The sequence below is a fragment of the Pristis pectinata genome, chromosome 16, assembly GCF_009764475.1.
Source record: "Pristis pectinata isolate sPriPec2 chromosome 16, sPriPec2.1.pri, whole genome shotgun sequence".
In the NCBI taxonomy this organism is placed as follows: domain Eukaryota; kingdom Metazoa; phylum Chordata; class Chondrichthyes; order Rhinopristiformes; family Pristidae; genus Pristis; species Pristis pectinata.
In genome coordinates, this window is record NC_067420.1 from 18132891 (window position 1) to 18160509 (window position 27619).

Sequence of the window (27619 nt, forward strand, 5' to 3'; positions counted from 1 at the left end):
TCACTGCACTTTAAGGATCAAATGTAGGAAGAAAACTGAGCTTTAGTTCCACTTTGCTAATTAACTGGTGGTGCTGTGTTGCAACTTGATTGGGAAAGATGTGTGAACCAAGTGCCCTGAATTACTTGCTCAGTGTTACCCAGAACTCAAGCTATGTAAACAAAAGCACTCAATACTTTTGCATAAGTTTTATCTCTATTTATTATTGAGGGACACCAGTGCTTGTCTTCCTGGGTGCTGTCACTAATTAGAAGGGAAATGCATGTTGTGGCATTAATGAATGACTAATGTTCATTGTTCTTGAGTAAGTTTAGCATAGCATTTTGTTAAGTTTTTCAAAAAAAAACTTCCACAAAAAGCTAATGAATATTTCAAGCTGGCATCAATTGTATTTTGACAATTTTTGGTCTTTTGTTTTGCACAGAGGTTTAAAAACAAATCTCAACTGTGCGGTATACTAGTTGTAAATATGTAACACTGCATGTTTGAAGTGGAATTTATACCTCTTAGTGTTAAATTTATGGAGGATTTGAAATAAACCATGGTGATAATAAATACAGTTAACCTTGATTGTGTATTTTCTACTTGGCACAATTGAGGTAGTTTTGGTCTTTCAGTGTGGGACTGGATAGATATGCTCATTAATGTGACTGAAAGGAAGAAATAACTCTTGGGTATGATGGTACTTTGTTTGACAAGCTGAGTTGCCTGCAACAAAAGATTGGATAAATGGCCAGTAACTTATTTTTGGTGTTAGCTGGCAAAATTAGAACTCTATATCCATTGGAACAGTCAGTATCGTATCTTTTGGTTGAGATTTAAGTGCCCTCCACCCTCCATGTGTGTCTGGAAAATATTAAACAAATGAGCCTTCCCAACCTTGGTTAGGGAATTCCAAAGCTTCATTACCCTCTGAAGAAATTTCTTCTCATCATTTGTCCTTGAGGGCCAAATCCTATTATGAGAATATAGTCCTTCTAGACATGGCAGTCAAGGTTACTACTGACTTCACATCTATCTTGTGAAACCCCTTAACTCTTGTATGTTTCTCTGAGTACCTTTTCATTCTTCTAAACTCAAGTACAGGTCTTTGCCAGTTAATGGTAGAGTTCTGTTCCTGTGACCGGTTTGCAAATCAGAAATGCAGCTGTGAACACATGGCAGAAGATGCCTGCAGCAGCTGGTAAATGCATTCTGCTGGTCTCCTAAATGCTCATTCATATGTTTGGGCTTTACATAGGTTGGGCATTCGTAATCTGACTTGGGGTGTGGGGAAGGGGTGGAGTCTCAAGATGGGAAATTGAGGTGTTTCTTTTTTTGGGGGGAGAAAAGTAACTATACTTTTAGAGCTCAAAGTTGGTGAGAAGAGAATTTCAAAGTTTTAGTTCTTCTGCAGTTATTTATGGAAACTTGGAAATTTGGTATTTACTGGCTAATACACTGCTGTCAATAATTAGGGTGGGATGTGGCCTATCACTTGCAGCAAATCGTCTGTTTAAAGAGTCATAGTCACACAACATGGAAACAGGTTTTTTTTTTGGCCCATGCTGACCTGTGGCCACCCAAGAATCTTCCAGCTCTAGTCCTGTAGCTTTCTATGCCAAGTGATTCAACTTTTCGTCTAGACACTTGAATGATGTAAGTGACTTTGCTTCCACCACCCTCCGGGTGAAAAAGGTATCCCTCAGATCCCTCTAAATCGTTTGCCCCTTACCCTAAATGGATGTCTTCTAGTTTTATTCACATTTGATGCATCTTTATGCATCATGACTAATGATGTCACAAGCTTTGTTACTGGAGAATTGCCTGATCTTCCCCACTCTAATGTTTTCATTGTTTGCAACCAAAAATATGTAAATGTGAAGGAATGACCCCACAAATTTTAAGGTCTGTATTTACAGTAATTATGGATTGGTAAACCACTTTTGTTTTAAAACCCACTGGCATTTTGTGCAGCATCCTAACCTTGGTTCATTTTTACACTTTAAAAAAAATCTGTAAATATAAGTTCCTTTAATTTTCATTGGAAGCAGTGTGCTGCAGTCTTTTCCAGAGGACTACCTGGGAGCCACTAATAACTGTTTCTGGATTTCAGTGTTTTGCATGTGCTTACTCCAGAATTTGCTGTCAGGTTTTCCATTATAACAATGAATACTGAAAATTTCATTTTTTTTCCAAAACCATTTACTTTCATTTAATGTATAAACAAATGTATGCAAACTAGATGCCCACAAATTATTTGCATGTATGTACATATTTACAACTATTTTATCAGTGCTTTCTGCAAGATGAAGCTGCTGGATTTTTCTCTCTTTCCTGGTGCCTGCTTCCTTCTAGACAAGCGACAGCAAGTGCTTAGCATAACACCACTTAACTGCAAGAATGCTGGCTATACTAACCCTTGTATTCCGTTTAACAATATCATAAGGATACTCCATATTGTTAACACGGTGCTCCAAGATGCCTTGCAGCTCCTGGAACCTGTTTGGTAGTGTTTAAAAATAGCAAGTTAGCCCATATTCCACAATTTTCATTCTGGAATTACAAAAGGTATCCCATATTTCCTTGTGCATGGGAAGCCATTTGGTCAATTTGAGTCTATGCTAACTTGCTTAGCAATTCCATTTTCCCTCAATGTTGCCTGTAACCTATTCTCTCTTCTCTGCTTTCTCCTCCTCCTCCCCTGCTTGAATTCTACCACTTACCTATACACTAGGCAATTTAGAATGGCCAGGTAACCTACCAATTTGCACACTTCTGGGATGTGAAAGGAAACCTGGAGAAAATCCACATGGTCACTGGCAGTCAGAATTGAACTGATTGCTGGACTATGAGGCAGCTGCTCTACTAACTGCCACTCACCCTGTTATGATCAGTAGTCCTTCATAGCTGATTTTCTGTAATAGAATGTGAGGAAAATATGCCAGTTGACTTTTGATATTCTTGAGCTTGTTCACAATAACTGAACACTTGATACCCTCAAGTGTTGGTATGTTGTGCAATCCATTGGGTTCCTCAGACCTCATCTGTTCACTTTATTCTGATTGGGGTCTTCGTTTCCAAGCTGTATATTTTAGGACAAAACAAAAAGTGCCACACTATGACCCTGGCAGTTTGCATTTTATACAGACCTTCAAACTGGGATCGAGTTGGTTGTTTGATTAGGTGGATTAACCTGTAGCCAATAGAGACACTTTGTGGTCTCCAAAGCATTAGTGGCTTCAGAGTTGGAATTTTTACTTGAAAGAATGATGGCACATCAGTTGTGCACTAAAATAGTTGAAGCCTGGTGGGTTCATTGAAAGTTGCCATAGCAATTCTGGACGTCGTGAATTGCATCATGCTTGTAACGGTCACAATAGGTGCGTTGATGGGAAATGAATTTTCAAAGATATTGCAAGGGATCTTTGCATATCTTTGTTCTTCAGTCCACACCAAACAAATTTTGAATGCTTGCACTGTGTCCTGTTGCTAGAAGCTTCCAGACTCGGCCAGAGCCACTCCCCTGCTCCAAAATGGATAATATGCCAAGGGCTGACCAAATAGGATTGTGGAAGCTCTTGCACTGAGATAATGCAAAGACCATTAAAGCTGATTTCTCTAACTTCTGGTAACCCCCACCCCTTTTTCTCTCGCACCGCCCCCCACTCTATTCCTGTGGTTCCCTTTCCCTGCCTTGATGACCTGCTCATCTCCTCTCCTCCCCCATCCTTTATTCCATGGTCCACTGCTCTCTCCTACCAGCTTCCTTCTTCAGCCCTTGGCCACTTCTACCTATAACCTGTCAGTTTATTAAATCTTCTGCCCCTCTCCCATCCACTACCTTCCCCCTCTCACCTGGACTTGCTTATCCCCTGCCTGCGTGTACTCCTTCTCCCACCCACCCCACCTGCTTATTCTGGCTTCTGCCCTCTTCCTTTCCAGTCCTGATGAAGGTTCTTGGCCCGAAATCTTGACTGTTTATTTCCCTCCATGGTTGCTGCCTGACCTCCTGAGTTCCTCCAGCGCTTTGTGTATTGCTCCAGATTCTAGCATCTGCAGAATTTCTTATGTCCCTATTAAATTAAGGTTTCTGGCTGGGAGCAAAAGACCAATGGTCAGAATTGTTCTTGCCATTTACGTCACCATGATGTACTAGGAAAGAGGATGTTGGGAAGCAGTGTCAAATGGAATACAGTGCATGCAAGAAAACAAAAGCGGATCTTAATCAGAATTTTGAAGCCTGATTTGGTGTTAAAAGAATCAACTCTATCTTGGCTAACATTAGAGAGTCTGGGGCATCCTGCCTCGGGTTGTTTTTCTAAGCTTTGTCAGTACTGAGCAATGACACCAACTCCCAACACTTTTCTACCAATATTTTCACACCAGCAAGATTGCACTCCACACCCATGCAAAATACTCTCTCATTTCTTTCTTTGATTTCCACAAAGATGAGATTGCAAAGGACTGATGCATACTAAGGATTATATCTTGGAGTTTACATGTAGTGATGTATTGGAGATTTTTAGAAGGTTAATCCAAGTGACAATATCGGTTACTCTTATTTGGCATGTGACCATGGTATGACCATCCCTTTGTTATGCTAACATTGGCACGAACCATAAGAGAATATGCTTTAGTGGAATCTAAAAATGTATTTTTAAAAGGAAAAATTTATACGCAATTACACTTATTCATTTGTTATCTCTTTTCATCTAGATGTTCCTAAAGCAGTTTTGGCTATTGCATCAAAAGATCTATTGATTTGATATCAGATGAGAAGATGTATTCATACTGGCCCATAATTTCATGTGGTACACCAGTCATTTGTTTGCATTAATGCCTTTTGACATATGTCAACACAAGCATAAAAGATTGGAATGTAAGTTGATGTTGGCAGACATGCACCTCTAGAAGATTCCTGCTTTATCCTTTACCCAAAAGCTTCTCAGCAATGCTGAGATGGGCTTTAATCAAAACAATGCCCAAGTCCTATATTTTCCTTCTATGCATTTTTTTCTGTATTAGTAATTTTTGGTTTCTCAATTTATGCAAAAATCTCTAGGTTTTGCTTCAAAATTGGTCTTGTAGTTCCCTTGGAAGCTGAACTCCAAGAAGCATTGAAGAAAAGACCAGTCCTTGCTCTGGTTCCATTAAAACAAAATTCCAATCTATACAATTGTCTGAAAAGATGTAACACATGTAATCTTATTCTGCAATTTCTATTGTTTCATTTGTACAATCCAACTTTTTAAAAATAGGATAAAGTTAATTTAGTTAGACTTGAAATTGCTCTCCTCTCCTTTCTCCTCTTTCTCTTCCCCACACCAAATCCCCATCACCCCCCCCCAAAACATACCTTTGCTCACTGCGGCCAAAAAGTTCTATTTTAACTTCATCAGTCCACAGGACTTGTTTCCAAAATGCATCAGGCTTGTTTAGATGTTCCTTTGCAAACTTCTGATGCTGAGTTTTGTGGTGAGGACACAGGAAAGTTTGGAGTAAAAAGGGTGCAGAATATCATGAAAAGAACACCTCTCCAACTGTTAAGCATGGGGGTGGATTGGTCATGCTTTGGGTTTGTGTTGCAGCCAGTGGCACGAGAAACATTTCACTGGTAGAGGGAAGAATGAATTCAATTAAATACCAGCAAATTCTGGAAGCAAACATCACACTAGGTGATAAGAGGATGGCTTCTACAACAGGATAACAATCCTAAACACCTCAAAATCCACAATGGACTACCTCAAGAGGCACAAGCTGAAGGTTTTGCCATGGCCTTCACAGTCCCTCGACCTAAACATCATCAAAAATCTGTGGATCGACCTCAAAAGAGCAGTGCATGCAAGATGGCCCAAGAATCTCTCAGAACTAGAAGCCTTTTGCAAGGAAGAATGGGCAAAAATCCCTCAAACAAGAATTGAAAGACTCTTAGCTGGCTATGGAAAGCATTTACAAGCTGTGATACTTGCCAAAGAGGGTGTTACTAAGTACAGACCATGCAGGGTGCCCAAACTTTTGCTTTGGGCCTTTTTCCTTTTTTGTTATTTTGAAACTGTAAAAGATGGAAATAAAAAAGTAATCTTACTTAAAATATTAAAGAAATGTGTCATCTTTAACTTTATGCCTTTTGGAAATCAGGTCATCTTTTACTTGCTTTAGCTATTCAAAGTAACAAATTTTGACCAGGGGTGCCCAAATTTTTGCATGCCACTGTATAAGTACCCTTGTCTTTTCTGTTTCTCTTTTATTTACCTTGTGTGACAGAAAAATACTTTAGATTTAGAACATAGAAAAACTACAGCACAATTCAGGCCCTTTGGCCCACAAAGCTGTGCCGAACATGTCCCTACCCTAGAAATTACGAGGCTTGTGAAATACATATATTGGTTGACAAGATTAAAGAAATCGATAAAAAATATTCTGATACTCCGAATCTGGAGCTTTTTAAAAAGAGAACAGAACTCCAATTACAACATAGTTTATTATTAACATCTTCAATTGAAAATCTACTACTTAAAAACAAAAGTCAATTTTATATACATGGTGACAAATCTGGTAAATTATTGGCCAACCAATTGAAAGCTACTTTATCTAAATGTCAGATTAATAAAATTTGTAAACCAGATGGTACTTACACGATCGATCCTGTTCAAATCAACAAACCCTTTCAAGAATTTTATTCTTCTTTATACCAATCAGAATTCCCTGAGGATCTTGCATCAATGTATGAATTTTTAAGAGATCTGAAGATTCCCCAACTATCTTTAAATGAACGTTCTACATTAGATGCTCCCATTTCGGAGGAAGAAATAAAGAAAGTAATATTTTCAATGAACTCGGGTAAAGCACCCGGCCCTAACGGATATACAGCTGAATTTTTTAAATCCTTTTCTGATATTCTTGTTCCCTGGTTACCCAAAATTTTTAAAGATGCCCTATCAGTGGGTAAACTACCACAATCTTTCTATGAAGCAACTATTTATTTAATTCTTAAAAAGGACAAAGATCCCACTGATTGTGCATCTTATAGACCTATTTCTTTATTAAATGTAGATTCCAAAATATTTTCCAAAATATTGGCCTTTAGACTGGAAAAGGTTCTCCCACAAATTATCTCTGAAGACCAGACAGGATTTATTCGGAATCGTTATTTACATTTTAATATCAGGAGATTAATGGATATTATATGTACTCCTTCATCCCAAATTCCAGAATGTGTTGTTTCACTAGATGCTGAAAAGGCATTTAACAGAGTCGAATGGGAATATCTATTCACTTCAAAAATTTAATTTTAGCCCTAAATTTATATCTGTGATTAAAATGATTTATTATACACCTATGGCTTCAATACTTACTAATAATCAAAGATATCCTTTGTTTAGGCTTTTTCAAGGTACTGGACAAGGTTGCCCGTTAAGCCCTTTATTATTTGATATTGCTTCAGAACCCTTGGCTATTGCACTTCAGGACTCTTCAAATGTATGTGGCATTACTCGCGGATAGATGATTCATAAGATATCTCTCTATGCCGATGACCTGTTACTTTATATTTTTAATCCGGATGAATCTATCCCCGCAGTACTATCACTACTAGTTCAGTTTAGTGTTTTTTCTGGCTATAGATTAAATCTTAATAAGAGGGAACTTTTTCCATTGAATATGCAAACCCCAATTTATAGGCAATTACCTTTTAGATTGGTAACTGACTATTTTATGTATTTAGGTGTTAAAATTACCAAGAAACATAAGGACTTATTTAAAGCTAATCTATTGCCTTTAATTGACCATGTTAAACAATTATTTACTAAGTGGTCTCCACTGTTGTTATCATTGGTAGGCCGAATTAATGCGATTAAGATGAATATTTTACCAAAATTTTTATATTTATTTCAAGATTCCAATTTTTGTCCCGAAATCTTTTTTTGACACAATTGATTCTAAAATTCTTTCATATATTTGGCAGAATAAAAACCCAAGGCTAAGTAAGAAATATTTACAAAAATTAAAAAAGGGTGGTGGTTTGGCCTTGCTTAACTTTAGATTATACTATTGGGCAATTAATAATAGATATTTAATTTTTTGGATACAAGATTCTGATGTAATTCAATGCCCCAAATGGGTATGCCTTGAGCACCAATCAGTTCCTGACTTTTCAGTAGTTTCTATTTTAGGTGCTTCTCTCCCTTTTGTACTTACCAAGTTAAGTAAACATACGACTAACCCAATTGTTAAACATACAATATGAATATGGTTTCAATTTCATAAATTTTCTGGATTGAATGAATTTAATTTGTCAAGTCCCATTCAATCTAATTTTTTCTTTCATCCATCTAGAGCTGACTCAGCTTTTTCCATATGGAAAAGGAAGGAAATAGTATGTTTTCAGGATCTATTTATTGATAACTGTTTTTCATCTTTTGAACAATTGCCTAATAAATATAATTTGCCTAGATCACACTTTTTTCGACATTTGCAGATTAGAAATTTTTTTTAAAAACTACTATACCCTCTTTTCTGACACCTTACAAAATTGAAACTACGGAAAAAATTTTAGGTCTTAATCCTTATCAGAAGGGCTTGATAGCGATAATTTATGATTTAATTATGAAAATACGTCTAGAATCATTAGACAAAATTAAGAATGAGTGGGAAAGTGAACTCCAGACATCTATACCTATAGGGACTTGGAAGAAAATTCTTCATTTAGTCAATACATCTTCAATGTGTGCCAGACACTCGTTGATACAGTTTAAGGTAGCCCACAGGACCCATATGTCCAAAGATAAGTTAGCTCATTTCTATAACCATATAAATCCTATATGTGATAGATGTAAATCGAATGTGGCTTCTTTGACACACATGTTTTGGTCCTGTCCTCTTCTAGAAAAATATTGGAAAGACATCTTTAACATTATTTCAAACATATTGAAGATTGATTTACAACCTCGCCCTATCACTGCAATTTTTGGATTACCAAGGATAGAGTCTGGCCATTTATCTCCTTCCGCTAACAGTATGATTGCTTTTGTTACATTAATGGCCAAATGATCCATTTTGCTTAAATGGAAGGATCCAATACCCCCTACTACTTCAATGGTTTTCTCAAACTATATCATGTTTAAACTTGGAAAAAATTAGGAGTGGTACTGTTGATCCTTTGCTTAAATTTGAAGATATTTGGAGTCCATTTATTCAATATTTTCACATGATGTAGATCCCCTTTCAATAACTTTCCAACTTGGAGGAACAGACTTGACAACATAATATTGCTCTGTTTCTACTGAGAAATTTTAGCCCAGTTTTTTCCCTTTTTGTTGTTTGTTTTTCTTTTGAAAAGTTTTTTTGTTTAGTTTCTATTGTTTATAATTTTTTTTATTGATTTGGGTTTTTTAAATTTATATAATCTTTTTCTTTCCTTTTATATTATTCATTTACTAAGAGATCGTTGGATCTACAGATTTTTTTTATATTTTGTTCTTTATGATTATATATGCTATGATTGTTATCCTGATCTCTTTGTATTACATGTATAAATATTGATGCTATATATCAATCTGTGTTAATTTGAAAACTAATAAAAAGATTGAAAAAGAAAGAAATTACTAGGCTTACCCATAGCCCTCTATTTTACTCAGCTCCATGTACCTATCTAACAGTCTTTTGAAAGACCCGATCGTATCAGCCTCCACCACCGTTTTTGGCAGCCCATTCCACGCAGTCACTACTCTCTGAGTGAAAAAACTTACCCCTGGCATCTCCTCTATATCTACTCCCCAGCACCTTAAACCTATGTCCTCTTGTGGCCATCAATTCAGTCCTGGGGGGAAAGCCTCTGACTATCTACCCTATCACTACCTCTCATCATCTTATACACCACAATCAGGTTCTCCCCCCCCCCCCCCATCCTCCGTCTCTCCAAGGACAAAAGGCCGAGTTCCCTCAACCTGCTTTCATAAGGCATGCTCTGCATTCCAGGCAGCATCCTCGTAAATCTCCTCTGCACCCTCTCTATGGCTTCCACATCTTTCCTGTAGTGAGGTGACCAGAACTGAGCACAGTACGCCAAATGGGGTCTGACCAGGGACCTATATAGCTGCAACAATACCTCCCTGCTCCTAAATTCAATTCCCCTATTGATGAAGGACAATACACCCTATGCCGTTTTGACCACAGAGTCAACCTGCGCAGCCACTTTGAGCATCCTATGGACTCGGACCCCAAGATCCCTCTGATCCTCCACACTGCCAAGAGTCCTACCATTAAGACTATATTCCACCAACATATTTGACCTACCAAAAGTGTCTACCGAATTTCCCTTTCATAAAGCCATGCTGACTTTGCCCTGTGATCATGCTTTATGTGCCCTCCTATCACTTCCTCGATCACGAACTCCAGCATTTTCCCAGCAATTAATGTCATGGTATCTGGTTCATACCTCATTATCTTAGTAGTTTGTCAATCTGTTCGAATGGTTCTAGAGCTAGGAACTTGTGGTGGATCATAACCAAGATGTGTACTTTCTGTAGACACTCTTGGAGCAGTAGGATGTAAGCTCTAACTTTCTGTAATACTGTTACTTAACTACTGTAAGAATTGTGAAGATTATCCCAAAGTATTTCGGGGCAGTTTCTAAGACTGGGATCCAGGTTGAAGTGGTGTGTATGAAGGGATGGTGCATCCAGTCCTTGAACTCCTTGGTGTTTGCTGATATAAACTGTCAAAAGTGAAGTTCTGCTTGGATACCAAATTTTGAATGGACCACAGTCCATTCAAACTTTATTGAACCCATAAAAATTTTCCATGCTTGATTTGATGTGAGGCACATAAGCTGGTATTGATCAAATACTGAGGATGTACAGTATTTCTAAGTAAATCATCCTGACCTGGATGATAAAGTGCTGAACTGGTTGCCCTTAAATGTGGTGGTGAGCCACCTTGATCTGTTGCAGGCCCTCAGTTAAACATAGTGCCAGGATGCTGTTGGGGAGAGTATTCTGGTATTTCAATCCAGCAAAGTATTTCCTAGTTGGGATTGCGACTTGGAGGGCAACCTGCAAGTAGTGGTGCTCCTGTATGCCTGCTGCCCTTTATCCTTGGTGAACATCACAGGGTTGGGAGGTGCTATTGGAGTGGACAAAATGCATAACCGCAGTGCATTTTGTAGATGGTGTCCACTCCAATGCTACACTGGTAGAGGGGATGAATGTTTAATGTCGTGGATGTGGTGCCAGGCAAGCGTGGTGCTTTGATCTGTGTGGTGTTGAGGTCCTTATGTTGGAGCTTTTATTCATCCAGGCAATTGTTAAGTATTCCACCATGTTCTTGCTTTGTTCTTTGTAGATTGTCAAAAGACTTCGGGGTGTCAGAAGGTGTCTTGTGTTGTAAGATACCAAGCTTTATGTGGCTGGTCCAGTTGAGTTTCCAGTCAATGTTGAGCTCCAGAATGTTGATAGTGTGGTACTTGGTGATCATAATGCCATTGAATGGCAGAGGTGGGTCATTAGACTTGCTTTTGATGGAAATGCTGATTGTGTGGCACTTATGATGTGAGTGCTGCTGGCATGTTATGATCTCATTCCAGCAGGTTGTCTAGTTCTTGCTGCATGCAGCCATAGACTGTTTTAATTTCTGAATATTTCCAAATGGGATTGAACACTAGCCATTAGCAAATATCCCACTTCTGGTATTGTGGTGAAAGGAAGGTCATTGGCACAGCTAAAGAAGATTTGGGCCTAGGACATTGTCCTGTGAAATTATTGCAGCAGTGTTCTAGGGCTGACCGTCAGCAACTGTACCTTTTTGTACATTGGAATGTTTTCCCCTTGATGCCCATTGATTGTATTTTATTAGGGCTCCTCAAATGACACATTCAGTGGAGTGTTTTCTTGACGTCAAGGGCAGTCACCCTCCTGTCACTTCCTGAAATTTGGCTCTTCAGCTTATTACTTGAACCAAGGCTGTGATGAGATCTGGAACAGAATTGTCGGTGAAACCAAAATTGGATATTGGAGACCAGGTTGTTGGTGAGCAAGTGCCACTTGATAGCACTGGCAACACCTTCAATCATTTTGCTGATGATTGAGAGTAGACTAGGCAATGTTCCATATGCAGTAGGGTAGATGCCTGTGTTTCAAGTGTACTGGAACAGCTTGGTTAGGGGTGTTGGTAGTTCTGGTGCCCAGATGATTGCTCAATCTGGTGTGAATGCTTGCTTGCAGTTGTTGCTGCAGTAATGCTTCCTATATATTTCACTGATCTCGCTCGCATTATTTTCTGTTCTCTTTCCAGAAGCACTAATTGAACATGTGCTCCCTTGAATTCAAGGGACACTGTCTTAAATGACAGTTTTGCCATTAACAACCATTATTTGAGTGGACCTTGCTCTCTCCGATTAAAATTGCTTATTGTTCAATCTGAATGTAAAGATGATACCCACTTTTTCCTCTGTGGCAAACTATTGTCTGTCCTCTCTTCTCTCTGTCCTCTAAGTACAGGGACCTTGGTCTTCTACCTCCTAACTTTGAAGGCATCTGATTAACTTCTGGCACTTCCACTCCCCTATTCTACCAGTCTGAGCTACCTTTTGGCATTCCCTTCCATCCAAGTGCTGAACTTGACTTCCTCCCTATTGCCAAACTCCAAGACTATCCTCCTCCTCCTTCCTCAATCCTATTACCACCAAACTCCTAGTGTCTTTCCAAGGCCTTGCTTTTCTCTCAGCTCTTTGGATATGCTATTGCATGCCAAATCCATGCAATTTTCCAGAACTCCATGGACAAATCCCTCCAATTGGGCATCTGCTACTGACACAGTAATGAAGTGGGTATTATCAGACTCTTAAATGACAATCAAAAAATTGCAGACGTTTCCATAGATATTGTCTGACCTGCTGAGTGTTGCCAGCACTTTCAGCTTTTGTTTGTAAATGACGGCTTGTGATTGATAAAGTAACTATGTAGTTGATCACGCCACTCTTCCAGTGTTTCTACATTATAATTCTGCTGGTGTGCATTGATGACACTTTCTGTTTAAACACTCAGCTTTCTCCATCCTTGTCTCTAATTTGTCCAACTACTTGTCTAACATGTCCTATTGATTAAATAGAAATTTACTTTCCCTCTAACTCCAAGAATAATCCAAATTTTCTTCAGCCTTCATTATAGACCAGGAAGGTTTTGCTTTCCCACATTATGTGGGAAATATGGCTTCTCCCGATCTGGATAGCAGTTGGGTCAAGTTTTTAAGGCTGGGAAAAGATAACATCATTCTTAATCATTGTCATACATCTGCTACTGAAGGAACATGGATTTGCATGTCATTTGACCACAGTGGTGAACTAAATTTTGATTGCTCATTGACTTGCCAAAAAGCACTGGCAAAATATACATATTTAGAATACTCAGTAAATCAAGGTACTGAAGTTAACTGATACTGTAGGTTGTATTAGTTGAGCAATGATTAACAATAGATTTATTTATATTGATCAAATACTTTTTGAACTTAAAAATTTATCTTTAAATACAATCAATATTGAAAGCTATTTTTCTAAAATTATACAGAATCCTAATTTGATTTTTTTTTTGTGAATGGATTCCATAGTGACTTATTGCTTGAAATGGCAGGTAGGTGTATTAAATAACACAGTTGGATCATTGGAGCTTTAAATTGCAAGCAGTAACTTAATAAATACTTCTCCCAATTTTTGGGGAGAATTTCAGATTTATCAAATGTTTCAAGATGCATCTTCCTACCTGCTTTGGCTTTAATGTTGTTCGCTTAAAGATGTTGTAATCTTGGATCATAATAGAGTAACTTTTAAAGTCCATAGTCTATTTAAAAACTAATATTTTAATAGCCATAAATTTTGAAAGATGAAATTTAAAACTTAATTTAACTCCAAGAAGGGAAGGTTCAACTAGCAAATAACTTGTGCCAGTGGAATCACAGTTTGGGGGGTGGGGGTGGAATTGCTTTTAAATTTTAAACAACAACAAAAATATGAAGATTTTTGCCCATCTACTTTTTGTTTCTGCTAGATTGTTGAAAGGGATCAACGGGGATGGATAAATGATCTTGTCTTTGAGACCTTCTCTTTGACTTCAGACCTACTAAACTGCTGGTTAAGAATAGAATTTTGGTAATCCACTAAAGGTGTCTGCTCTCCAAGCGCTTGACATTCAAAAATCTTTTTTTTTAACCCCCTACAGCTCTCCCCTTAAATCTGGCAACAGCAGTGTAACATCCTCACCAAATCACAGATGGCAGTCTCAGTGAATGCTGTCTGTGATCTTGTTGTGTTCACTACACAATGTAGAGTGAAAGTATGCAACATGCTGGAGTTCAGATGCAGGTGCACAGTCCCCAGGGGCATTCCATAACTTGCTGAGTTAAGGGGGCACTATAAAGTTTTCTAACAGGCCTCTCAGCTTAGTTGATGTCTTCAGTGCAGCCTCGTTCCATTGAATGGGCTCACCGATCTTTAATATGTTAAGTTTTCCAGTGTTTTTAACTATACTTGTTTAAACTCAGTTTCAATGTCAGAGACATTGAAAATGATGAAAAGAACCTGTTATCAAAGGACATCAGGCAGGCTGTGGGTCCTTGGGATGAATGCCTGGAGGCTGGGTCACCAATTTTGACATGCTGTGCTCATGGGACAACTGAGCAACTAAGTTCTTTGAATATGCTGAAACAATTGAGTTTGATGCCTTGTCACAGATTCCACTTGTTACTGATTGTGCCCTCTGGTGCTCTGCCAGGTTGTATGAGATAACTTATAAATTCTGTCCCCAACTGAACTTGTATTTCCCACCTTCGCCAGAAAGAATTCCTCTCATCAATCTAATTGATGTCCTAGTTGACCTATGCAGTCAGCCAGCTCATCCAAAATTCTGCTGAATGTATCTTGCCGTCCTCATCCATTGCTTCTTTCCTTGCCATTGCATTAGTTCCGTCTCCTAACATCTGTAAAATTCTCTTGTTGAACCACCAGCCATGTGAAACTAATGAAATTTTCATTATGAAAGAGCAAGAGTTTTTAAAGTTTTTTTAAAAAAAAGCCAAACAAGATTTGTTTATAGAGCTATTAGATGAGCCACTGCTTAGAATATGGAATCAACTAACTTTGATCATTACATTAGGTCTTGCTTTCAACTTGTAGAGTATTTGTTAACTATAAATGGCTGTATTAATTGAAGATCTAAGATGTACTTTGGCAGCAATTTACAGTTTTTCAAAATAGAGCTTGTTTTTTAAATGGACCCAATAACTAAAATGTACAAGGTGGATTAACTAATTTGAATCATTGATATACAGCTAGTAGAATACACTTCATTCAAGTTAGAGGACAGTATTAGGGGAAACTTTGTGTTTGTTTTGTGATTCATTCACACTTTAATCTGGACAGAAGTTCTGATAGCTAATAATTATGAATTATTTCTGCCATTGCTATGAAAACTCAACTTTGCCAGAAGAATGTGTTGCTTCCTGTAGGTTTGTGCCAAAAAGAAAAATACAGGAAGTAAACTATGTAGATGTTAGTATTTTGCAGACCAGTAGTACATTTTCATCTATGAATTTCGCACTATCCTGTATTTCCATAAATAGCTTTACATTTTTTTGCATCTCTAGATTTGTTTCTTTTTGGCAAGAAAGGTTTGAGTGGAATCTATTATTCTAGTATTTGTACAGTATACAGCATGTATTTCTAAACTTTTACCTTTTTGAAGGCATTAGAAATTAGAGACGGACCAGTAAATCTCCGAGACCTGTTTGCCTTTTCAGCTTAACTAAAGATGGAGAATATGGCATTTACTGTTTTACTAATCAAACAAATCTCTTGACAAAGTTTTTTTTAAAGCAAGGTTTGGAGGCACCTGTGCGGATCAAACTTTTTTCATCCTTCAGAGCTGGTGCATGTGGCAAAAATAACATCTCTGCGGCACTTTTTTAAAAACTAGTTTGCTCCATCAAAGGGATGTATCCTTCAGCATTTTTATGAATTGTCTTCCAGTAATTAAGGTGTGATTAAAGGTTATAATGTCATGTCCCACAATCCTGTAGTCCTGTTGATTTATAAGGTGAATTCAAAGTGAATTGCCATTATCAGTCTTCTATAAAACACTAATATTTCAATATGTTGTTTAAACAGGAAGCATTTCATGATTTTCCCAGACAACATCCTTCCAAAGCACAAAGCAAGGCTTGAGTAATTTTATGAATATTGTCTCTAAGCTTTGGGTTTCTTGCTGACCTTGTTTCCCTCTTCACTCAAGATTACCTCATTGTAGAATTGTGTAATTAGGTAATCAAATGTGTGAAGATGCATGCTTTAAATTTTTGTTGTACAGAGATAAAAGTTCAGTGGCTTTACTGAATGGAAAAGTATACGTCTATTGCATTGAAGAGAAAGTGGCAAATTGGATAGAAAGCAAAGGGTAATGTTCAAAAGGGAGCTTGGAACTGGAAGACAGCTTTGGGATTTGTCTCTGTGTCCGTCCTTGGCTTTTCGTGGTATCTTTTTAGCTAGCATGGAATGGTGGGCTGAATGGCCATGTATACTGCAAATTTCTCAGTCTTCACATTAAATGTATTGTAATTTAATTTGGAAATTAACGATAAAAGTTTTGCTTCAAGTGTAAAACTAGTCAAAGCAAAAAACTGCTACAGATCTGAAATAAAAATGCTGGAAATACTTAGCAGATCAGACATCTGTGGAAGAAATCATTAATGTTTTAGGTGGTTTCTCGCTGCACAGATGCTGCCTGACCCCTATTTTTGTGTGTGTGGGAGGAAAAAAAAACATTTAGTTTAAATTGTATTGTCTGTTGCAGCTGTAACAGTTCCACGTAATTTTCGCCTTTTGGAAGAACTAGAAGATGGCCAGAAGGGAGCAAGTGATGGGACAGTAAGTTGGGGACTTGAAGATGACGAAGATATGACACTTACGAGGTGGACAGGGATGATTGTTGGACCTGCCAGAGTGAGTAAGGTTTTAAAAGTGTCATTGGTTGCAGTGATAATTATCTAGTTACCCAGGATTTGTATGATTTTTGAGTTTAATGTTCTGTGTTAAGAAATGCAGAATTTTGGAGTATAGAAAAGACGTATAAACTTCCAGATCAGGTTCCGTTGTGTATTTTTTTTAAAAAATGGAGCAGAAGTCCCTTTTCCTTTGTTCTAGATTCATTTAGACTGGCTCACCTAGTTCAATTACATGTTCATATTTGTTCTAAATTTCCTGAAGTTCTTGCCTTATCTATCAGCTGCAGACTCAAAAATTAAAATGACTGTGCATCTATAAACTTGAAGTGAGTGCAGTTGTGGAATGAAAACATGGTTTCGTCACCTCTTTTAGAATACAGATGTCCTTGAAATAAATTCAAACTTTGTATTAGCAATTTTTATCAGCTTGAGGAATGTGTGTTTTTTTTGAGTGCATGTCACCTTTTGTAGCATCATGCTATTTAGCAAATTATTTCTAGAAATGGGGGTTCCACAATTTTGCAAATGAATTTTAGGTGAACTGAAGTTTAGTAATGTATGCTCAAATTTTCGTATTTCATATTTGCAACATGGGTGGGGGCCATTCAGCCCATCTACTCCATGATTGCTCTCAGTTCAATCCCACTCCATTTCTCTAACCTATTTTCTCATTTCATTCCCATCAAATCCACCATGATTTGTCTATCTTCTATATACACTAATTTACAGTAAGCAACTAATCAACCAGCCAAAAGTCCTTTGGGAATAAACTGGAGCACCCATGGAAAATGCACATGGTCACTTGATGCAAGTCAACATAGCATCAGAGGTCAGGACTAGAGCTGTGAGCCAGCAGTGCTACCTGCTGCAACTCTCTGCCTACTTGCTTAACATTTTTTTTGTTCTGCTTTTTCTCGTTTTTCTGATGATCTATGAGCCTAATTACCATGAATCTGGATGGCCAGATTCAAATATTAATTTAATTTTAGTTTGCATTTCAGGATGCTAAAGTTACAAGGTGATTTAAATGCTACTTAACAATATGATTCACTGAAGGAAAACTGCCAAAGTCAGCAGCACACTGGAGAGTTGTTAAACTTCTGACTGTTCATTTCTGTTGAAAGCTTTTTGAGCTGTTTCAACTTTCTCAATGGTCAAAATGGAAGTACCAAATGAAAAATACAGTTTGAATCCTCTGTTCTGAAATGGCAAACATTTTAACTGGAATTCGAGGTGTAGAAATTTTCTAATATGGAGACATGAGATTGCAGATGCTGGAATCCTATTTCAGGATTTTGACCTGAAATTCAACTATCTCTCTGCCTCCACAGATGCTGCCTGATCTGCTGAGTTCCTTCAGCAATTCGATTTTTTTTCTTGTACAATTATCTGTATTTTATTTATTGTAGAACTGTGTAAAGTTAAAACATTTTTCTTTTTACAGACAATTTATGAAAATCGAATATACAGCCTTAAAATAGACTGTGGACCTAGATATCCAGAGGTAGCTCCACATGTTAGATTTGTAACGAAAATAAATATGAATGGAGTAAATAGTTCCAATGGAACGGTGAGTCTGTTTACCATTAGAGCATTTTTGACTGTCTTTATAATCTCATTGTCACTATACCATAGTATTGGAAAAATCCTTGGTAAATTTTTGAACAAGAATGAAGATTTAGCTTGACATCTCGATGCTTAATTTTGATTGAGAATTTAAACTTTTGAAAAGTTTAAGTATAGATATCTTGGTCACATGTACATTGAAACACAGTGAAATACATCTTTATGCATAGTGTTCTGGGGGCAGCCCGCAAGTGTCACCACTCTTCCGGTGCCAACGTAGCATGCCCATAACTCCTAACCTGTATGTCTCTGGAATGTGGGAGGAAACCGCAGAACCCAGAGGAAACCCACGCAGACACGGGGAGAACGTACAAACTCCTTATAGACAGCGGTGGGAATTAAACCCGGTTTCATTTCTGATCTATGCTGATTTTTTTTTTTGTCTTCCTGGAATGGTTTCCTTTGACATCTGGCCCACCAAAAATCTTTATCACAACTATAAACTGATAACCAAAAAGAGGATTTGGAAAATTGAGTACAACTAGGAGTAGATAATTTTAAACAAGTTTTCCGCACAGTTACATTTTAATATTGGTCTGTCTTTTAATTGTACCAATTTAGTCTTTTCCATGATTTGAATGGGTTGACAATATAGCAGACCTGCAATAACTTAAATGAGATGATTTTGAGTTCCACTTCTATCACTGATTAGGCCTGAAATTTGTCTAACCTGAGTAGCATGAATTGAGTTAGTTTAGGTTAATCCACAAGATGGAGCAATTCTTAATTATGGAACACCAACTTGAGGAAGATGCCCTGCTCCAGCCTACAGAGTGCATGTGGAATATTTTAATATTGTTGTGTTCATAGTACTGCACTTAAATTTGTCTTCTGGTTAAGGCAGTTTTTAATATATTCAGTAATAGCATGGCATTATTTATCACTTGTCCCTGATTGAATTAATTTGTTTTTTTTGGACTTTTTAAAGACATTGTACCCTGAGGCATATTTTGAATATCAGTTGGAAATGTTAGTTGTCTGATGCTTGTCATAATATATAGGATCACATAATTGAGCTTGAAGAATATTATTAAACAGAAAAATTGTTTAATATAACAAATTATTGACCTGATTTTCGGTCCTGTATTTAAATGTATAAAATTTAAGATACCCATAGTTCCTTCCTTTAAATCAATTAAAAAGTGAAAATGTATGCTTCAGTTTTGTAACTTTTGTATTTGCATTTTTCCAGGTGGATCCAAAAAGCATATCAGTTCTAGGTAAATGGCAGAATTCATATAGTATCAAAATTATTCTGACGGAGCTTCGGCGTCAAATGATGTGTAAAGAAAATGGGAAACTTGCTCAGCCCCCTGAAGGACAAAGTTACAGCAATTAATCTGGAATCGTTCCTCCCTCAATTCAAGCTTACTTCATTTTCCACCGTACCGTAGTAATTTTTTTTCTAGGCGCATCTTGTAGATCTCAAAGTACTGGAAAAAGAATAATTCCCATTAAAAAAGCAATTAATCTTAATACTGTAAATGTAAGCCAATACTAATTGTTTTTGTTGGACAAAAGTTGTATGATAACACAAATAATCTTGCGCGTAACCACTGTCTACACAGTAGAATTTTTGTTGTCAGGAATTATCTATTGAAATTAGTACTGTTGAGACCAGTGTGGCACATTTAGCTAAAGCTGTGAATATGCACATCACACAGACACTTGCTGCAGGTTTGCCCTTTAAATTATTGTCCCTTTGCAATAGTATTAAAGCTCAGGGCTATTTATTAGAGTCCAAACACAAAGGTTGGAATGATCAGTACAGTATTGTTTTCTGGTCTCCATCTGCCAATGGGATTTATCTTACTTTCAGAGCCAACTTTTCCTTTGTGCTGTCTCTAGTAAATGCTGAACACGGCTGATGTATTTTGGACCACTAACCTTAGTTTGCTGTATTGTGGATGCAAGCTACGTGTATAACTATTTGGTGCGTCCAGAAATTTTTTGACATTCATATTTGTACAAAGCCACATTTTAAAGCAGCAGATATCATCACAACTCTTAAACAGCCATTGTTTCCATTAAAAGCATATTTTGTTGAAAAATGTTTAAGATATTAGATGTATGGATATAACAGTCTCGGAAATTAAAGAATTTAACATAACTTAATGGTATTCTATTGATAGCCTTTTATTGTGTCAACCTAATTTTGAAATATTAAAATTGTGAATTAAGGGTAATACATGGATTATATTTAAGCTAAATTGTAAATGCATTAGCTTTGTTTGAATCAGAAGTACAAGGGCATATAAAATGAAAGACAAAAACATCTTAAATTCATCATTTAAGCTTTTTCTTGTACTTTCTAGTGGACTTAATACTAGTGTCTTGTACTGCACTTAAGGCAATTGTAATAGAAATAAGGCATTTAAAATATATATTTGGATATGTTTGCGCTACTTGTATCTTTTGGAAGTTTGTCTGCATTAGTTGCAGAATTTGAATTGGTTTCTGTATTCCTGCTGAACAGCAGTTCAATAACTTGGAGCAATTGCTTTGTTTCTGGGACTTCAGCTAATAAGATAAAACTCATTGACCATTGCACAATGTGGCTTGATTTATATGAAAGCACAATCTGGTTCTCCGAGCTTGAATCCACAAACTGGACTGCTTTTTCTTTGTTTTAATTGATAATCATGACTAGGAATAGAAAATGTTGCAGTAGTCCATCTAAGGGTGTACTGCTGTTGGCCCATGTATTATTCAGGTGAAAGCTTTTTGGTCCCCTAGTGTCCACATCTACTACCACCCCTATTTCCACTTCTGGTTTTCCTTAGTGCAGATGTCATCCTTCCAAGTTGAATTGCAAGATTATTCTGGTTTTTGATCTGCACTGTATGACAAACTTCCTGTCATCTGTTTCTGTGCTGAAATTTTTTTTAATGCTACCCCAGATTCTAAGTCTTACCACAATTCCCCTGCAGTGACACTTCTTCAGACAAAAAAAAGGCAACAATGTTGATAACTTCCTCTTTTAAATCAGAGATAAAAATTGGAAGCCAGTGTTCACCATGCAGCCCATTGACCCTGCTTTGTCATTTGGTAAATGCTACATTAGTCCTGCTTTCCCGTCCTGTCCTCATTGTTTGCCTTTGATATCTGTTTTTAAAAAAAATTATTGATCTCATTCTTGTATAGATTAGTTGCCCTTAAGGAATGAAAATCCAAAAAGTACATGTCTTCTGAATGAAGAAATTTCATCTCCTCTTAGTCCTCAATAGGCAAGCTCTTATTCTGAGAATATTATTGCAAATCTTAGTTTTTTCAGTTGGGTAAATCAGCTTCTCAGCATTTACTTTGTTAAGCCTTATATAATCATGAAGTTGGCTGTTATTAAGTTAGGAAAAACATTTTAATGTGTTTTTAAGGGTTTTTACATTGAGAATTTCTTCTAGAGATCTTTGTATTCACAATGATGAGTGAATTTTCTGCCCAGTACCTAAGTAAATGGAGAAATCTGGAGGTGAAATAAAACCTTTTACTGTATACTCCAGCTACTGAAATTTTACAGCTTCTTCCAAAAGTCTGCAAAATAAATTATGTAATCCTATAAGGCAGGCTGGAGTTTTGGACCAGCAAGTGTTTTATTTGCATAGGGCAAAAGAATGAGCAATAAAAAGTGACAGGTGAAAAACAGACTTGCCTGTCTCAATTTTCAATGCAACTCTTGTTCAAACATAAACATTAATATTAAAATGTGAACTTGTCAGTAACCTGGAGAATATTTCTCAGCTGTAGCTCCTGCTTGGCTCATCATTTTAAAGATGTTCATTTGACTATAAGATTGTAAGCAATTGTATCGAATAATTCCAGGTGAAATGCGTTTGTTTCCCCCCCCCCCCCAAAAAATGAAATCTGATCTTTGAAGTATCCGTAAATGAAAGATGTAGCAGTTTTCATTATTGCATTTGTTCAAATAATTAATCACTGAATAGTACATGCATTAAAAGTGGCAAAAGATATTTGCGCATATTGTCCCTGGGTTGATTAACCAATTAAATGTTTTGTACCACTGTGTGGGCTACAGCAACTAGCACCTTTTTGGAATCCTTTCCAAGAAACATACCTAGTAATGCAAAGTGCAGTTTAAATTTCAGTGGTTGTTCCTTTTTTAGTTGTTGCCTGACGTGCCTAGGTGTATTTTATGCCAGGGCTGGTAAACAAGATGTTCTATTATATAGCACTGAGTATACAATGTTCAACATAAATTCCATTCTTTTTTTTCTGAAACCTGTTCTTGAAATATTCAGGCCTGATTTTGAACTTGGGCAATTCATTTCCTTGTGTATATTTTGCCAAGCAGTTGGACCTTGGCTGATTTGTGTCTCAACCCTCAACATGCATGGAAGAAATTATTAATATATTTTGAAGTTTTCCATTAATTTTAAATGTCTTGGAGCACAGGGCAGTCTATATCTTAATGTAGAAATCTTGTATTTGTTAGTCCATTAAATACTTCAAACTCTCCCTGAAACCCCACACAGTAAATAAGAATAAATCATAGTTCCTAGATTATCTTTGTTTCCCTATTCCATGCTGCATTCTGACAATCTGCCCTCTTACTTTGATATGATTCTCTCTACCTGCCTGTCCTACACCATCTTTATGCTGTCACACTGGTTTATTCCTACTTACAAAGCATTCATTAGAAATTAGAAGGAAATTTATTTCTCCTCTGTGTTTTCCATTGATAACCCTTTAACATAAGGAAATACCAGAGAGTAAAGTAAGATTTTTAAAGAATAAAATTTGAATACAATGCTGGGAAGTTTTTAAAAAGAAATGCCATTAAATTGATGTACACCGGAAAGGAACTGGATATTTGATAATCAAGAAAGCTTCTTGGCAATTTTCCATAACTAGGATGGTACATATGAAGGCCATATGAGAAAAACCAAGGTGGGTTCCCGTAGCCTCAGTTCCAGCCTACCCCAACATTTCATCTGGAAGCACATCAAGGTTACTGCAGTTAATTAGTACTTCTAGGATGTGAAGATAAATTGATTTGGGCTCCTAGATTGATTGTCTTTCATATTTCACTTTACAAATTGGATGAAGACAGCATTAAACTCAGCACTACCTAGTCTTCGTTTAATTGATTTTTCTTAAGTTTTAATTTCTAGTTTCATTAATGCATATGCTTAACCAAAGTGTGACAAAGCAATTTGCATAAAACAGGCATGTTGCTGAACATTAACCCTGTGAAACATGAGCTGTGTTCAGTGGGAAGTGGACGCGATGTGCATTGTTTAAAACATCAACTTGCAGTAGGATGGCGAACATGCAGTTTTATAAAGGGTGTCGAGTGAAATAAAAATCTAATGGGCTACTGTTCAGTGGTGGCTTCAGAAGTCAAATATATTTATTACATCAGGTTTTGAATAATTTTCAAATCATGATTCCATTTTTCTGTAATGAGGATTTCAAATGCTCCTTTGCATATGTGAAAATCTATATAATCAAATGCCTTGCACATTGCATCTCAAATGCATTGGCAAGAAATGCTAATGGTAGTTATTCCTTTTCCTCTATGAACACTTGTGCCAGGTAATTAAAGCTGTGGCTAATTCCAACCTTTTCGTATAATTTTCAAATGGCAATGTTCCTTTGCATACTGATATCTATATAATTGAATGCCTTGCATGTAGTATGTAGAATGTATGACACTTCAAACTGTCAAACCATACAAAGTGCATGTGATACTTCTGATTAACTCACATTCACTTAATCACTATCAAGAGTGATACTGATTACCAGAAATAAATTTTATTTGAAGGTATGATTGACATTTTAGTTTAGTTCTGAAAGTTATTTTAAAATTTTGCATTAAGGCATCTGTATTTTCATTCATGCATTACTTAGTATGAGGTGCAGTAGCATCTCCATTTATATTTGGTACTTATAGCATCTACAGTTTTCATAGGAGTCCCTTTTAAGGCTTTCAAATGGCGGTATTGTAGTTGTGGGAGCAAGAATTAAACCACATTGTAAATGCACCTTGTAAGTCTGCTTGCTGAGTCTTAATACCAATGTGGAACTGCTTGGGGATGACTGGGGATACTTGTGTATGCTTCCAATATTGTGCAGTGGAGTCTGCCATATTGTTGTTTCATCTTGAGCAATTTCATGTAGAGGTGGTTTGAATACTTGAGATACAGTGGCATGCAAAAGTTTGGGCACCCCTAGTCAAAATTTCTGTTACTGTGAATAGCTAAGCGAGTAAAAGATGACCTGATTTCCAAAAGGCATAAAGTTAAAGATGACACATTTCTTTAATATTTTAAGCAAGATTACTTTTTTTATTTCCATCTTTTACAGTTTCAAAATAACAAAAAAGGAAAAGGGCCTGAAGCAAAAGTTTGGGCACCCTGCATGGTCAGTACTTAGTAGCACCCCCTTTGGCAAATATCACAGCTTGTAAGCACTTTCTGTAGCCAGCTAAGAGTCTTTCAATTCTTGTTTGGGAGATTTTTGCCCATTCTTCCTTGCAAAAGGCTTCTAGTTCTGTGAGATTCTTGGGCCGTCTTGCATGCACTGCTCTTTTGAGGTCTAGCCACAAATTTTTGATGTTTAGGTTGGGGGACTGTGAGGGCCATGGCAAAACCTTCAGCTTGTGCCTCTTGAGGTAGTCCATTGTGGATTTTGAGGTGTGTTTAGAATCGTTATCCTGTTGTAGAAGCCATCCTCTTTTCATCTTTGGCGCTTTTACAGACGGTGTGATGTTTGCTTCCAGAATTTGCTGGTATTTAATTGAATTCATTCTTCCCTCTACCAGTGAAATGTTTCCCGTGCTACTGGCTGCAACACAAGCCCAAAGCATGATCGATCCACCCCCATGCTTAACAGTTGCAGAGGTGTTCTTTTCATGAAATTCTGCACCCTTTTTTCTCCAAACAAAAAGTTCTATTTTAACTTCATTAGTCCACAGGACTTGTTTCCAAAATGCATCCGGCTTATTTTAGATGTTCCTTTGCAAACTTCTGACACTGAATTTTGTGGTGAGGACCAAGGAAAGGTTTTCTTCTGATGACTCTTCCATGAAGGTCATATTTGTACAGGTGTTGCTGCACAGTAGAACAGTGCACCACCACTCCAGAGTCTGCTAAATCTTCCTGAAGGTCTTTTGCAGTCAAACGGGGGTTTTGATTTGCCTTTCTAGCAATCCTATGAGCAGTTCTCTCGGAAAGTTTTCTTGGTCTTCCAGACCTCAACTTGACCTCCACCGTTCCTGTTAACTGCCATTTCTTAACTACATTACAAACTGAGGAAATGGCTACCTGAAAATGCTTTGCTATCTTCTTATAGCCTTCTCCTGCTCTGTGGGCATCGTTTATTTTAATTTTGAGTGCTAGGCAGCTGCTTAGAGGAGCCCATGGCTGCTGATTGTTGGGACAAGGTTTGAGGAGTCAGGGTATTTATAAAGCTTTGAAATTTGCATTACCTGGCCTTTCCTAACGATGATTGTGAACAAGCTATAGCCCTAACAAGCTAATGAAGGTCTGAGACCTTGGTAAAAGTTATTGGAGAGCTCAAATCTCTTGGGGTGCCCAAACTTTTGCATGGTGCTCCTTTCCTTTTTTCACTCAAGATTGTACAAAACAAAAACAATACACTAATGCTTAAAATGTTGAAAAGAAGGTTTCATCTTTGACTTTTGGAGATCAGTTCATCTTCTATTCAACTATTCCCAGTAACAGAAATTTTGACCAGGGGTGCCCAAACTTTTGCATGCTACTGTAGGTGATATGAGTAAAGTACCAATTGAGCACTTAACTACTCTAAAATTACATAATTTTAGTTGCTTACGAATGAAAGTTGATAGAAGTATCCCATCTCAAATATGACGCTAGGTTTCTAGCTGCTAAGCAGTCTTCCTTGAGCTTCAGAATAATTGAAAGGGTGAGGATTTTAATTAGTCATGTTGTGTAAGCCTGGGTGTTCCACGGTGAGTGTTTATGGGAAGATGGACTAAATTAGTTAAATGTTTGAGGATAAAATTAATTGAAATTTCCATTCCTAACTTCCAGGTGAGTTCTACTATGCCTTTTATTCTGCCTGAACCAGGGAAAGTTGCAACGTTTTTTACACAACTTTTAGCAAAATATTTTGTGGAGCTGTTTAATTTTAACCCCCCATAACATAAGGTAAACAATAACTTGTTCGGGAGCAAAAACTTCAGTTTCCCAAAGGGAAAGAGAAAACATACAAGAAGCTGGCAGAGTTTTACAAACCTGCAGAGTTTTAATGATGGACATTGTCATTAGCATAATTCCAACCCCATAGGTTGTATCAGTAAGAGTTTTATTCTATGAAAGTGGTGTTAGGAGTGCAGGAGCAGAATATTGCAATTTGCATGCAATATTCTAGCTGTGATGTTATTTGAAGGATCACGAGAATTGGAACACATAATGAAACACAACCCCCAACCAAATTATCGAGGGTGGATCACTGTTGTGCTGAAGTATTTTGATGCATAGGCAAATCAAGGAGATTGAGCTGCCACCCTAAAGGGGGAAAAATTGACAGTTTGTTATGTTTGCCACGTACTTGCGGGAAAATTGGTGGGGGGATGGTATTGCTCTGTGAGCCAGCATTGACTCATTGAGCAAAAAGGCTTCCGTCTATGTTGTAAGGAAGAGAGGAAATCATGGTGAGGAATACACGTGTGATGGAGAAGGAAATTGTTGACTGTAACATTTGACCAGAGTGACAGGAACATTAAACATTAATAGACTTTTGTTAAGCACTAAATGTGATGAATCTTAGTCTCGGCTTGCATGGTGCATTCTTGATTCTGAGTTGGAATATTTTAGGTTCACGTTGCAGACTCTATACTTCTGGATAAAAATCTAGGCTGATGCTACAGTACTGGGAGAATGTTGCTTGATTACAAATGCTGGCTTTCAGGTGAGACCTTAATCCGTGACTTCATCGGCAGTCTTAATGGAGGGAAAGGAAATTGTCTCATTCTCAGGGTTGTTATCCCTAGTGGAATGACTAATATTTACCTCAAAATATTTCT

The 27619-nt window shown here is 37.2% G+C and overlaps 1 protein-coding gene across 3 annotated transcripts in view; it reads left to right on the top strand.

The window, feature by feature from the left end:
• LOC127578752 (ubiquitin-conjugating enzyme E2 variant 1-like) overlaps positions 1-24758 on the top strand; it is a 68876-nt gene extending 44118 nt beyond the window's left edge. Inside the window, exons 6-8 of one of the 3 annotated variants that reach the window (XM_052031169.1) lie at positions 16815-16963; positions 18410-18535; positions 19784-24758. In XM_052031169.1, the coding sequence (XP_051887129.1) occupies positions 16815-16963; positions 18410-18535; positions 19784-19930 (422 nt within the window). In that variant the 3' untranslated portion in view covers positions 19931-24758. The remainder of the gene's footprint in view (positions 1-16814; positions 16964-18409; positions 18536-19783) is intronic. The other 2 variants (XM_052031168.1, XM_052031167.1) reach the window with 2 other exon arrangements.
• Positions 24759-27619: the final 2861 nt, after the last annotated feature.